Genomic DNA, 12,626 nt, shown 5'->3' on the forward strand with positions numbered 1-12,626 from the left:
GACTCTTATGAGAAGTTGTATGTACACGTTTTCTCTCTTCTCTGGGGACGTACGCTCCTGAAGGGCAGGATTCTCCTCGGTATGTGCACAGAGCCAGTCTTGCGGTTAGTAGGTATTGCCTCATTTTGTTGAACAATAGTAAGTTTGGACATCACTTGCCCTAATGATACCAACCAGCTCGGAGGGGGCACTTTGTCCTAGGCCAACTCGGGATATTTAAATCACTATGGTTTTGTGATTTACAGCTTGCCCACCCCCTTTCCTCCTGACAGCTCCTTAAGGAATGTTGGGTCCTTTATCAGAGATGGCAGAGGGGAAGGGGACGTGGGGGCATCAAGAGACAAATAAGTCTTCTGCCAAATAGGACAAGGTTTACCACATTGCTCTGCTGGAACCCTGAAACTTCTCTGCACTAGAGAAAATAATTTTTCCTACCACAGCCCATCTAAGCCAGCTTAGCTTTTCAAGATGGACGTGCCCATACCCAGAGGTCAAGATTAAATTACTTGCCAGCCTTTGAGATGTATGTTTATGCACGAGGTTTCCTACCCATATCCTTAGAGGGAAAAGATAGTGTGGTTAAGGCTAAGCCATCATCCAGTGGGTGCTGAGGGGCTGTAAGGCTATTCCTTGCATGGGCCCAGGACCCATAGAATAGAGGTAGATGGGTTGTCTTTGGACCTCAGAGGGGATTTCTTTAGAAAGGCCACATCGGTGGCTCTAACCAAAGTAAAGGGGCAAGTAGTTGGTATGTTGGTAGAGACTTGGTGAGATGTGGATTTGGCTAAGAAGCTGCTTTTTCTACATTTCCTTCTTTGATTTCTCTTCTTTCTACCCTGTGCCCCCTCCTCCATCCACCCACACTGTGGTTGAGGAGGTTCAGGGAACAAACTGATTGTATCCTAAGATCTCTCTTGAAACAGACCTCTGACTAATAACAATGTCCACACAGATGCCAGCGATTATTTGGTTTGAGTAACTAAAGAACAAGACAAAACAAACAGATCTGGTTGCTAAACTACCAAAAAAAAAAAAAAGAAAAAGAAGAAAAAGCAACAGCAACAAAAACAGGTTTAGCTTTGCAAGTGTTCAAGACTTCAGTTTCAGGGGACATGTTAGGATTTCCTGAGAAAATGATGAAATCCCCACGTGGTGGTGTCAGTTCCAGGTCAGAATGACAGACATGGCAAACTGAAGTCGTGTCCCCACGATGTGAGGGGCTACGGTGGCTTAGCTCAGTCCGTGGACAGGTCCAGCATCCTCAGGGACTCCCAGTGGATACCTAGCCTCTGGCTTTAAATGAAGTCGCCTCCTTGCCTCCTGGGTGGATGGCAGTTCCGCAGGCCCCCCACCGCCATGTTTCCAGGCCTTCTGGCACACTAAGCTTTGTCCCACACCACGGCCTTCCCCCCCGGCGGTGCCGTACCCCTGGAACATCTCTTCGCCAGCGTCCCCTTCACCTGATTCACGACTGCTTGTCCTTCAGCTCTCCCCCTCAGCCTCTCCGCAGAAGACTGTCCTCACCCACCCTCACTCCTCCTCTGTGGCATTTCCTACAACTGTCATTTGACCATTCTTGCATGATTAACACCTATCTTCTCTACGAGACTGGAGATTTCCCCTGAGGCCATGGAGCGATGCTCAGGTGTATCTAGGTGACTTCTGCTGTGCCAGGTGTTAACCCTTTTGCTGTTGGCCCATGAGGAGGGAGTAGGGGTCCCATGGGGATGGCAGCTATTAGCAGCCAGTGTGGAGGTATTCAGTATTATAATAGCCAGTGCACTTGTGTGTGTATCCTCAGCCTCTGGCACAGGGTCTGCTACAGGGTAGGTGCTCAGCAAAGATCGTTGACTTCCCTCTCTGAGGTACCTTCAGGTGAATGATGTGCCCTTTGGAGACAATGCCCATGTCTTTCAAGTCTTCTTCCTCCAGAAGCAGCAGTCGCTTTCCTGTAATGTTGTTTTCCTTAAACAAGCTTGCATATACGCTCATCTCTGCTGAAGAGTCTCCTGAAGGAAGGGATTAGAAGGCAGAACAACATTAGAAGAAATCCTGTCCAGAGCAAAGTTAACTGCATGAATTAGGAAGGTTAAGTTATTCCACTTGCCTTTTCTGACGAGCTGCTGAACCCAAAAATACTGTGAAAGAGAGGACATATATGGTTTTGAAGATTCACACGTGGTCAGTAGCTGACTTCACAGCAAAACACACTTTTCAATAGATTAAAATGTCTGTAATTTTGCACTGTAAATTTCTGACTCAGCCACAAAGGTAAAATGAAAGACATTCTCTTTATTGGTTTTAAAACTTTAAGCTTTAAGTAGGAGATATCCCTCCCTGTGGAAGTCTTGGGACACTTAAGGGAATGTTGGTTTTCCTCCTTATCTGGGAAATTTTTAAAAATCCTTCAAGAAGGTTCTTACTTATAATGATTTTTCTCTTTATGTGCTGGTGGTCCCTGGGGTTGCTGAGAGGTACTGGTTTACCCAGGAATTGTATGAGGAACAGGGGCCACACAGCGGTGGATAGAGGAGTGGGCAGAATATGCCCTGTGTTCTAGGCCTGGTCAGGAAGTAGCTGTGTGGCCCGAGACAGGTTAAAGCTCAGAGCTTCCTGTAGAGAATGAAGTTGGACCCAGTGACCCTCAGTCTCTGAATTTCACTTGGCACGTGTTTACTGGTAGCCTCTCACATAGATGGAAGGGAGGCCAGACCCAGTCCCAGCAATTCTCTGGGGAGCCCTTAACCCTGGGATTTTTATTTACATGGCTTGAAAACCACTCGACCTCAGAGAAAAGACTAAAAATAACTGTTAGAGCTCAGTGCTTTTTAAAAAATTTCTTCTCAAATGAGATGGGCCAACTTTGCAGCTGGGGATAAAGAGATTCTATCCAGGCCCATGAAAAAGGAGACCCTAAGTTCTTTTTCCTTGTTAAGCAGGGCTGGCGGGAACTTTACAATCAAGGAGGCCCAACGAATGGGAAGAAGTGGAGACAAGTGGTGCCAAGTTTTCTTACACCCTATACTATAAGCCAAAGAAGTTAGCTAATGCTGAAAATAGTCTTACTTCACCAGAATACAGTAGGCAGAGAGGAAAATGCCCCAGTCCAGAAACCAGGTTGAGTTAGGTAAACACGCCTTCCCAAGAGTTTCCAGTAGTGCGTTTGTACCCTGTGGGATCCGGTCTGTCCCCTGGGGTAGGGGCTCCCTGCGGCCTGGCATTGCAGCTGTTTTTCATATAATGATAACCTCGAGCATATAAAGTGGACCTGGACAGGCGTAAGCCCCTGAAGTCTCTGATCAAGAATTTTCTGGACCTTTCACTAAAGAAACAGATGCAACAGGCTAAGAAGGATTACCTCTTAGGGTTTCTACCCCAGTGTAAGGTATAGAACTTCCTTTGGACTTAAATAATCCGTCCTCACCCTCTGGCTGCAGAGAATGTCTGGGAGCTGGCGGCCATTCCTCCTTGGGAAGGCCAGAGTAAAGATGAACCTGTCACTTCCAAACAGGCCTGAGGTAGGAAGGAAACCCAGGTCCGCAGAACCCCAGCTAGCACTGCCTTTACCAGATCTTTCTCCACTGTGGTTCAAGTCCATCCCTGGTATTGTAGGAAAATTTAAGATCAGATTTTTTTTTTCAGAAATGTTCATTTGGTATCCTGGACCACTCCTTTAACACTGTCATTGGTATTCATGATAGTATTCTGGAATACCTTTCAGAGCAAATAGGGAGGTGGAATCCTCTTGTAAGATTTGAAGAGATACTTGCTTTGCTCTTGAGGCCTTATTTTAAATCATTACTGCATTAAAAATAGAAAAACAAGGAATTTGTCAACTTCTCCTACTTAGACTTTGCTAAGGCCCAGACCCCTCCGGCTGCATTTGTAACTTGTGGACAAACGTCTGAACCACCAGCCCGGGCCAAACGAGGCGTTAACAGAAGCGGGCTTACCACGTCGTCTTCAGTCCACGAGCCAATCTCAAAGGAGGGCAGCAGCTGCATGGGAAATACGAACGCAGTGAAAAACAAAAGCAGTATCATCATTGTCTTTTTGGTTTATCCCTTGTCTTCCCATTTCAGCTTTCGGCTGCTGCTCTGGCTTGGTTCCTCCTACAGGTGAGGTTCCTGACCTTATGGGGAATTTCTCAGTGCTCCAAGCATTGTGCCCACAGAAGCCAACCATGGGCACCAGCTTCTCTGTAACAATTCCTTGCACTTGGTAAGCTGTGGCAGGGGGACTGTAGATCTTGATACTGTCCTCTCTTGGTACCTGGCACACGCACCTCCCTCAATGGGGCTTGGCAGTCAAGGAGTTTCTGACGTTTGCCAGAAACCAGAGCCTCCCTTGGAAGTCCCAGTCAACATGAAGATCACATGATTATTAAAGAAAATTCCAAAGCAACCCTTTGGTAATCAGATGACTTACATGCTTCTTCTTACAGGAGAATTTCTAAGTGTTTAACCAAATGACTCATTTGCATTAACCAAGTATTAGGACCCATGGATGAAAGACAAGTTAGATGAGACTCTGTCCCAAGAAACAGGTTGCAGAGTCTGCTATAATGGAAACTCAACTAACCTATCAGGTGTAGACACGAAAGGTGCCTTTGCAAAAGAACGTTGGCCTGCATCATTTTCAAAGCCAGAGAGCTACTCGTTTCAGTATATGCCCACGGCCATAGACTCAATGAGACATGCCTACATAATCTGAAAAAAATTGGTGTGTCCTGTGTCTTGAATTAAAGTTTGCCATAGCCATTAGCTTTAACTAACTTATCTTGCCAGAATGGTTGGATTGCTCATAAGATAACATGGCAAAGCGTCTTTCAACCTTTGTTACAGAGATTTTTTTCTGTGAATGAGTTGAAAAAAGTTGAATTTGGTTGCTTTTAATATTACTCTAAAAATCAGAGGGTAGGTGAGTTAATCCTTCTAATCTGCAAATATTTTGAACTCACATGCTTAAATCCCTGCTAGGAAAAGTATGCCCCTCCCTTCAAGCAGCTTTTAATTTAATTGGGGGTGAAATAGATATGGATTATAGATGGAGGAGTTCAAGGCTACCTTCACGCTGGTTTCCTCAGTGCCTGGCGAACAATCCTTGGTAAGTTTTTGTTGAACCATGTTGAATGAACGCAACTGCAAGGTACATTTACTAAAATGCTCAGTTCTCTGGGTTTAGCATGGAAAAGCGAGGGTTTCATAGACTAAGATGGGGGAACAGAAGGCATGGTGGTTTGAGCTGGGTACTATAGGGCAAGAAATGGAGAAGTGATTCTGGGTGAGGAGAAGCAAGAAGGCCAAACACTGGCAGTGGGAGGAGGGAGAGGAGGGAAGGAGGGCATGTTTGCCTTACTGGAGCACTGGATGCAGCGTGCGCATGTTCGGAGGATAAAGGGGAAATGCTTAACAGCTTTGCTTAAAATGCTTAAATTCTCTCTGGCAACAGTTAAAATCTCTAGGGAGCCAAGCAGATTTAAAAACAAAAAACAAAAAACAAAAAAACCCCTGCAAGTTACACTACATTTGGATGTGTAGAGTTTTAATATTATGGCTAAGTTGCAAGGGTATAAATCACTGCTCTTCTGTATGTACCCATGTGCCCTAGTTCCCTCAGGACTGCCCCTCTCCTCCTCTGAAATACTTGACATGTGTCAGAATCGTCACATGCACTCACCTGCTTCAATGATGCAGAAAGGAAAATGACTTGAAGAAAATCTAAAACTGAATTTGATCACAGAAGGTACATGACAAGTTTTATGTCTTCACAGGGCAGCTGAATTCAGCTGCAGAAACGTGTCATTCCCTTTTCCCATCACAGAAACCAATGTGAAATAAGGAGCATTTTGAAAAGTTCAAGGAACAATAGACTGAGTTACAGAAATATTTCCCTGCATTAAGGCTAGTCTCTATAGGGAGTGGGGGGATTGTAGTGTTTTGGTTTGTATATAATTCCCAAATGGTGTGCTAAACAAAATAGAGAAATAAGTATCTCTTGAATAAAAGTTGTAAACGTGACAACTAATCAAAACCAACATATATGGTTTTAGGGTCCAAAGGAGAGGGGAAGAGTTCTCGAGCCTTCCGAGGGTGGCTCAGCAAGATTCTGATGCCGGGAGAAAGGCATAGATTCAGCTTGCTAATGCCTCCGGCAGAATTCTTGCTCCAGGCTTGCAGAGATCAGTGAGAGGGAGGCTGGAGCCAGGCACTGCTTCAAGACGGTTTGAATTTGGCAAGACGGAGGTAAGAGTTAATGATCTCCAACCACATCGTGGTTTACCATTTCCTTTGTGCTTTCTGTACCTTCTTAGCATGTCAGTGTATCTGCTGTAGGGTGAGAGCTCTAAGCCTTTCGTTCTTTGGGGATTAAAAACAAAAGTCAACTTGTGACTGTCCCATCACTTTGCAAATTCGTTATTTATACCCAACTGATGTTGGGAGAGAAAAGCTCACATTCATGTGGAGGCGTGTGACAGTGATTCCTTCCAAGGATGTTGAGAATCCAATCTAACAAAGATCTAATATACACAGCAACACATTACAAAGGGATTTACTGTCAAAACGTTTATTGCAAAATGGAGTCTTAAAACAAAGGAAAGCAAAGAAAAGTTCACATCAAAATGAAATGTATGACACCAACTTGGATTTCTGAATACATTGTGGACTCTGTGCTGGAATATCAAATTCCAACTACGAAATCGATAATGAGTAGTCTTACCACACACAAGTGAAATGTAATCTTCCATAAAACATTATACAAGATATATGGCATAGTATTTGCTCAGAATAACACTGTAATAGAATAGTTGAGGAAAAGGTTTTGTTAAAAAAATAAAGTGATAATGCCATCCTCTATTCAAAGCGCACACTCAAAGAATATAAATATTTCCTATTATTTAGTACAGAATTCTTTAAAACAGTGCAAAAGCAGTATGTGCAGTGTATTGTATCTCACATTAAAAGATAAGCTAGTCTGCACATTATATAAAATAATTAATGTAGGTGCTGAAAATGCTAGTTGTAAAGTCAGTAATCACATGCCTGAAAGCTCCTCACAGGCCACAGAATGCAACTCAGTTGCAGCCCGAGGCAACGTCGCTAGCCCTTCAGGTTCCCTGGTACACACTCCTTTTCCATCACAGAAATGCTACCGCTTGCAGGCTATGCCACAACCCAAAGAACAGAACAGATTCTTCTCTCTGGCAATGCTTAAAGTCAGAACAGGAAAGCAGTCTGACTCCAAAGCAGCAAAAGGTGCCTGATTATAGAAAAATGATGCTCTATCATAAACGTGGTGTGGTGAGACACTGCCTGTTCTAACAGGACCACAGCGAGTCTAGTGTTACCAAAAACCGAAAAGGGTATCAATATTTAACTCAGAGTAGCTTTTAAAATGATCTTCTATGAAATGCTCAGCACGCTGAAAAGTAAAGTTATGTACACATCACAGTGCTATGAGAAGTCCTTCTGGCTCTCTCCCACATCTTACCTCTGATTCCTTGATTTTAATGGGGATCCATTCTGAATACCTCAGCTGTTGCTTAAGTCTAACAAATGTGCTGCATGTTAAAAATCACTGGCTGCACGCCGGCCCTCAACATTTCCAGACCATCCAAAACAAGTGTGCTCTGTGCCTTCAACCACTTCCCCTTGGTTATGAAATGTAGAATATTAAAATATGACTTTACTTCAACAGAAAGTCCTTTTAAATTAACCTCCCTCGGTGATGGGTTTCTTTTTTATTTTGGAATTAGTGTCATAGGAGAGTGACCCCCTCCCCCAAATCCATTTTGCTATTTTATAAAGTTTCCACCAGAATTTTTCAGGGGAAAGAACCCATTTTTCCACAAGTGGGGATTTAAGATAAATGTCACCAACCTATAAAATTCATATTGTATAGTAGTTGTCATTTTGAAACTGCATCTTTTGACTTGAGCAAGTTTGTTTAGGTGGGAAATGAGATGTAGAACTCAAACTGCCAGGTTTTGCAAGTTTCTCAGTGGGGGGAGGGACAATGCTGTTGGTATTGTGGATGGAGTTCTTTACTGGGTGGGGCTGCCCCTAGCGCTGGGCACTCCACACCACCCCCAGTCCCTGTGACAACCCAAACTCTGCCCCAGCACTCGCAAACACCATTAGGGGCCCCAGATGAAAGTGTAAGATCTGTATGATCGACTTTCTGAATACAGAAAAAAAGATGAAAAAGAGTAGTTACATTTTCAGTTGTATGGCTCTGACAATTATTACTACAGAGTTTATCATTTTGAATCTTTAAATTTCTTAGTGTTTAATTACTCTCTTTATAAATGTACATTCTTGTAAGTCAAGTAACTGGAAATACATCCAACATCAATAATTTGCCATTTCAGGGGCGCCTGGGTGGCTCAGATGGTTAAGCGTCTGCCTTCGGCTCAGGTCACGATCCCAGGGTCCTGGGATCGAGCCCCACATCGGGCTCCCTGCTCAGCGGGGAGTCTGCTTCTCCCTCTCTCTCTCTGCTGCTCCCCTTGCTGTGCTCTCCCTCTGTCTTACAAATAAATAGATGAAATGTTTAAAAGATAATAATAATTTGCCATTTCAAATACTGGTCTGAAAAGTGAATTAGAAGCTGCACAATTAACATCATCTTCAGAAATTCTATGTAATAAACAGTTCTTTTAAAAAGTAATAAAACTAGGGCGCCTGGGTGGCTCAGTCGGTTAAGCGACTGCCTTCAGCTCAGGTCATGATCCTGGAGTCCTGGGATCGAGTCCCGCATCGGGCTCCCTGCTCGGCGGGGAGTCTGCTTCTCCCTCTGACCCTCTTCCCTCTCGTGCTCGCTATCTCTCATTCTCTCTCTCTCTCAAATAAATAAATAAAATCTTAAAAAAAAAGTAATAAAACTAATAGAGTCTAAAAGTCTTCTACATAATCTTCACGGGAGTGAGAACCCTTTAAAATTCTGTCTATATGATTCAGATTTTTAGGGATATTCGAAACCGTAGAAAGACACTGATTTGGAACAGAGTAAAATAATGCTGTGTGGCAATTAGAATACAATGCCAGGTGGAAAACAATTTCACATCTATCATGGAAGCTTTCAATTCTGCTGTATCCTAAATCCCTGAGGTTCTTCACGGTAGAGTATTGAGCTACAACCATCTCTGGAATACTGGTGAGGAAAATGGCAGCACTTGAGATCGGGGAGATCTTACCTAATTAATGGTAAACCTTGGTCTGAGAAGAGAGAGTCCTATTACCTTTTACGTTTGGCCCTAATTGGCTCCTTTTATTAATGCACCAAAATTTTATGTGTAATTACAATAGGTTTATATGTAAATGAAGAAAAATGTCAGTTTCATTCTGTTCCTATGTTCTAATTTTGCTGATGATTCTTATATGAGAGACAGGGTTTACTTTCTTAGGTAACGTGCACAGATCCCAACATCAGCCCAGAAGTCCCCTGTCAGGGGGGCCTTCCCTGCCCGGTGTAAACTCCACCCCCCCCCCCCGCGTGTGTTGTGTGTGATCCTCTTTCCTCGGCTCCCCCTCTCAGCGTGCACCTGTCACACGTTTACATAACATAAAGCATTTGTTTTGTTGATTGTCAGGCTCTCTGCTCGCTGGCATGGATGCTCCATGGATTCCCCTCTAGCTGGTCCCTAGAACAGTACCTGCCACAGAGAGAGGGCTCAATGAATATCTGTGGAACGAATAACTATCTTTACCCAGAAAGACGTGCAAGAGGCTTTTAAACTGCTTCCTCTTTGGCTCTCTCCTTCAGGGTGCTAGACCACAGTGACCTGGACATGCCGCAAAGTCAAGAGTTGAAAACCATCTCTCTGCTGCACTCCCAGATGTTCTCCTTGAGGGGCTCAGCCTGAGGGAGGGAGCACATCTCTGCTGAGCACAGACAGACAGGATGCCTGTATGTGTCCGTGCCTGGGTGCCGCCAGGACTAGCTTGCGGTGAGCACGTATCTGTGTATGTTTGCATGGACAGAAGGTGTACCCCATTGGCTACTAGGGAACCCATCTTCTAGGGAAAAGGTCTACCTGTTCCTTCTGTTTTTACTTAGTCTGTGCATGGAGGCAGGGCCTGCAAACGCCTCAGGTACATAGGCTTCAAAGAGCAACGGATTAAATTTGTTTATATAGTTTATATTCTAAGAATGTTCTCTTATATCTATCCTGAAAGCTATTCACTTTAGCTTCCATCTCCTACTACTCAACAAACATGACTTGAAATTGACAGTTTAGTTTTCCAGGTTACTGTAACTATTTATTTTTTTAGTATCTTTTCACTGGCTAAAATTAACTGACCACTTACCATGGGCCTGGTACTGTGTTAAACGCTTTACATGTATTATTTCATTTCATGCTTACAACAGTCCTTTCAAGTGGGTCCTGTTCTTATTCCCATGTCAAAAATGAGCAGGCACACACACAGAGGTTAAGTCATTTTTAACAGATTACACAGCAGTTCTGAATCCTAATTTGACTCCGGATTCTTCTCTTTATCTCACTGTGGTATATAGACTGTTCTACATTTCACACCCAGAACATTTTAATAGTTATTTTTCTCCAAATAAAGCTGGCACAGCGTACTGATCATTTTGTGATATTTTTCAGCTGTTAATAGGGATTAGAAGCATGTCATGTTTCAAATTTCAAGAGGCTTTTTATGATTGAATATAGTTGGAAATAGTATTAGATAATATCTATGATGATATCCTTTCTTAAATTTCCCATAAAAAGAACCACCAGAAGTATTTTAGTTTAATCATCAAATGAATGGCACTTCTTTCCAATACAGGGTGAAAAAAAGTTTTTGTGCCTTTGCCTTTCTGTGTGTGTGTGTGTGTGTGTGTGTGTGTGTGTGTGCGCATGCGTGTACGTGTTGTGTGTGTGTGTGTGTATGCGTACATATATATGACTACAAATGTTTTGTAGTTTTTTTTTATCAGTGTTTTACAGTTTAAACAAGCTTTGACAAATATAACATTCTGAGAATATTTCTCTGGTGAACTAGGTTGTTGGAGCAACACCTACATTTACTTCCGTTTAACACTGGCATGGCTGAGTCAGGGTTAAAAGAAAAAAAAAAAAACTCTGGAAGGCTGGATTTGATCTAAAAAGGACCCTTCATCTGGTACTTCTGTCTCAGTAAGTTTAACTTATCTGTGCTATTCCTTTCATAATCTTTTAGTTCCCTCTTTAAAACCTTTACACATATATCTAGAACCCAGAATGCTCCTGCCCCTCTGGAAAACAAACACGTGCACGCCACACTGGGGGTGCCTAGCGGGTCTGTGTCAGCACTTGGTATCAGCCTGCACGTAGCCCTTTAAGACCATCTCTCTCTCCTTTTATAAACTAAGCCTTAGATGAGTGTGTTGTTCGGAAGCTTCCAGGACTAGCACTGGTATGAAAGCCTACAACATCTGCTGTTGGTTTCAAATTAGAGCATTTCTTCTCTCAATGTACTATTGAGAACATCTCTCAGGTTTTATTGTGAGTAGTTGTGCCATTAAGGATCGAAAATTCTTGGCATTTCGGTATTTCGGAAGAAGCATTTGTTATAGCCTTCTTTCATCTCAATTTTTTTATTGTTAGATTTTGTAGTCACTGTCAATTATTTCTGACAGAGCAGTGTATTACCATAAGAAAAAAAATGTAGCGTGTTACAGGAAAATCAGTGTCAAAGAAGAATTAGAGGAGGTAAGAGTGCTTTTTCAAAATGTAAGTCTTCTTGAGCAATTAAATAAATGAAATCAAATCAAATACAAACGTTAAAGTATTTGTTTAAAAAAAAAAAAAAAGCCAGAATGTAATTAGTTAAAACTACTATATTGTAATAGAATCACAAATTTCTATAATCAGGCACCACATCTGCTGACTCATTAAATATACCTTTCTGGCTTAATTCCCCCCGCCCCCCATTTTTCTGTAAGCAGAAAAAAAAAAGTAAAATCATTCAAGAAATGACTGTCATAGAAATGTGATTGGCCTACAAACTCAGTGCTTAGTTTTCTACTTCCTTACTGGTTTTTGTACAGACTGAGAGAGCAAGTTTCTTTCATTTTTCCAAACATTTTCAATTTTTATTACTTTGCTTTCTGGTTTCATTCACTATTATTATCCATGTCATTATCCTCCTCAGCACCGTCATCATCATCATCATCGTCACCTTCTGACAAGTCAAAATCACTGAACCCCAGGGCCATGTTGACCTTCTTCCCCCTTCTCTTAGATGTGGTTTTGGAAGAATTCTGCTTGGCTTGCATGTTTATCTGCATCCCAGAATGCAGCACAGCTCCTGCTTTGTTCATTGAGAAGATATCCCCAAAGCCCATCAGCATCATGGCCTGCAGACTCTGGTTCATGCCATGGCCCTCCCCGTTACTTGCTGCTGTGATCTGACATGACATCTCTGCACTGTTTGACTCCTCTGTCTTAGATTCAAAGTAAGACTCCTCAGACATTCTTGCAGCAAGAGGCAAGAGAAGCTATCATGAGGAAAGAAAGGACAGAAGTAAAAAGAGAAATTAGGACCAATTTAAATAAGGAAACAGATACCACAAAATTAGTGGGTGCTGCACCGAAGGTAAATGATTAGTGAAACAAATGAATGTAGGGAATTATG

The 12,626-nt window shown here is 42.6% G+C and overlaps 1 protein-coding gene across 6 annotated transcripts in view; it reads right to left on the minus strand.

The window, feature by feature from the left end:
- MAP3K20 (mitogen-activated protein kinase kinase kinase 20) overlaps positions 1-12,626 on the minus strand; it is a 176,724-nt gene that overhangs the window by 31,654 nt on the left and 132,444 nt on the right. For 5 of the 6 annotated variants that reach the window (XM_025850184.2, XM_025850186.2, XM_025850182.2 and 2 more), the window contains 3 exons: positions 3,954-3,998; positions 2,108-2,138; positions 1,870-2,009 (listed from right to left, as the gene is read on the minus strand). In XM_025850184.2, coding sequence (XP_025705969.1) covers positions 1,870-2,009; positions 2,108-2,138; positions 3,954-3,998 — 216 coding nt within the window. Of the gene's footprint in view, positions 1-1,869; positions 2,010-2,107; positions 2,139-3,953; positions 3,999-8,212; positions 12,490-12,626 lie in introns of those variants that run through there. The other variant, XM_025850202.2, reaches the window with a different exon arrangement.

This window comes from Callorhinus ursinus, unplaced genomic scaffold (genome assembly GCF_003265705.2).
Source record: "Callorhinus ursinus isolate GAN/ISIS: 27379988/994484 unplaced genomic scaffold, GSC_fseal_2.0 scaffold2, whole genome shotgun sequence".
NCBI lineage: Eukaryota > Metazoa > Chordata > Mammalia > Carnivora > Otariidae > Callorhinus > Callorhinus ursinus.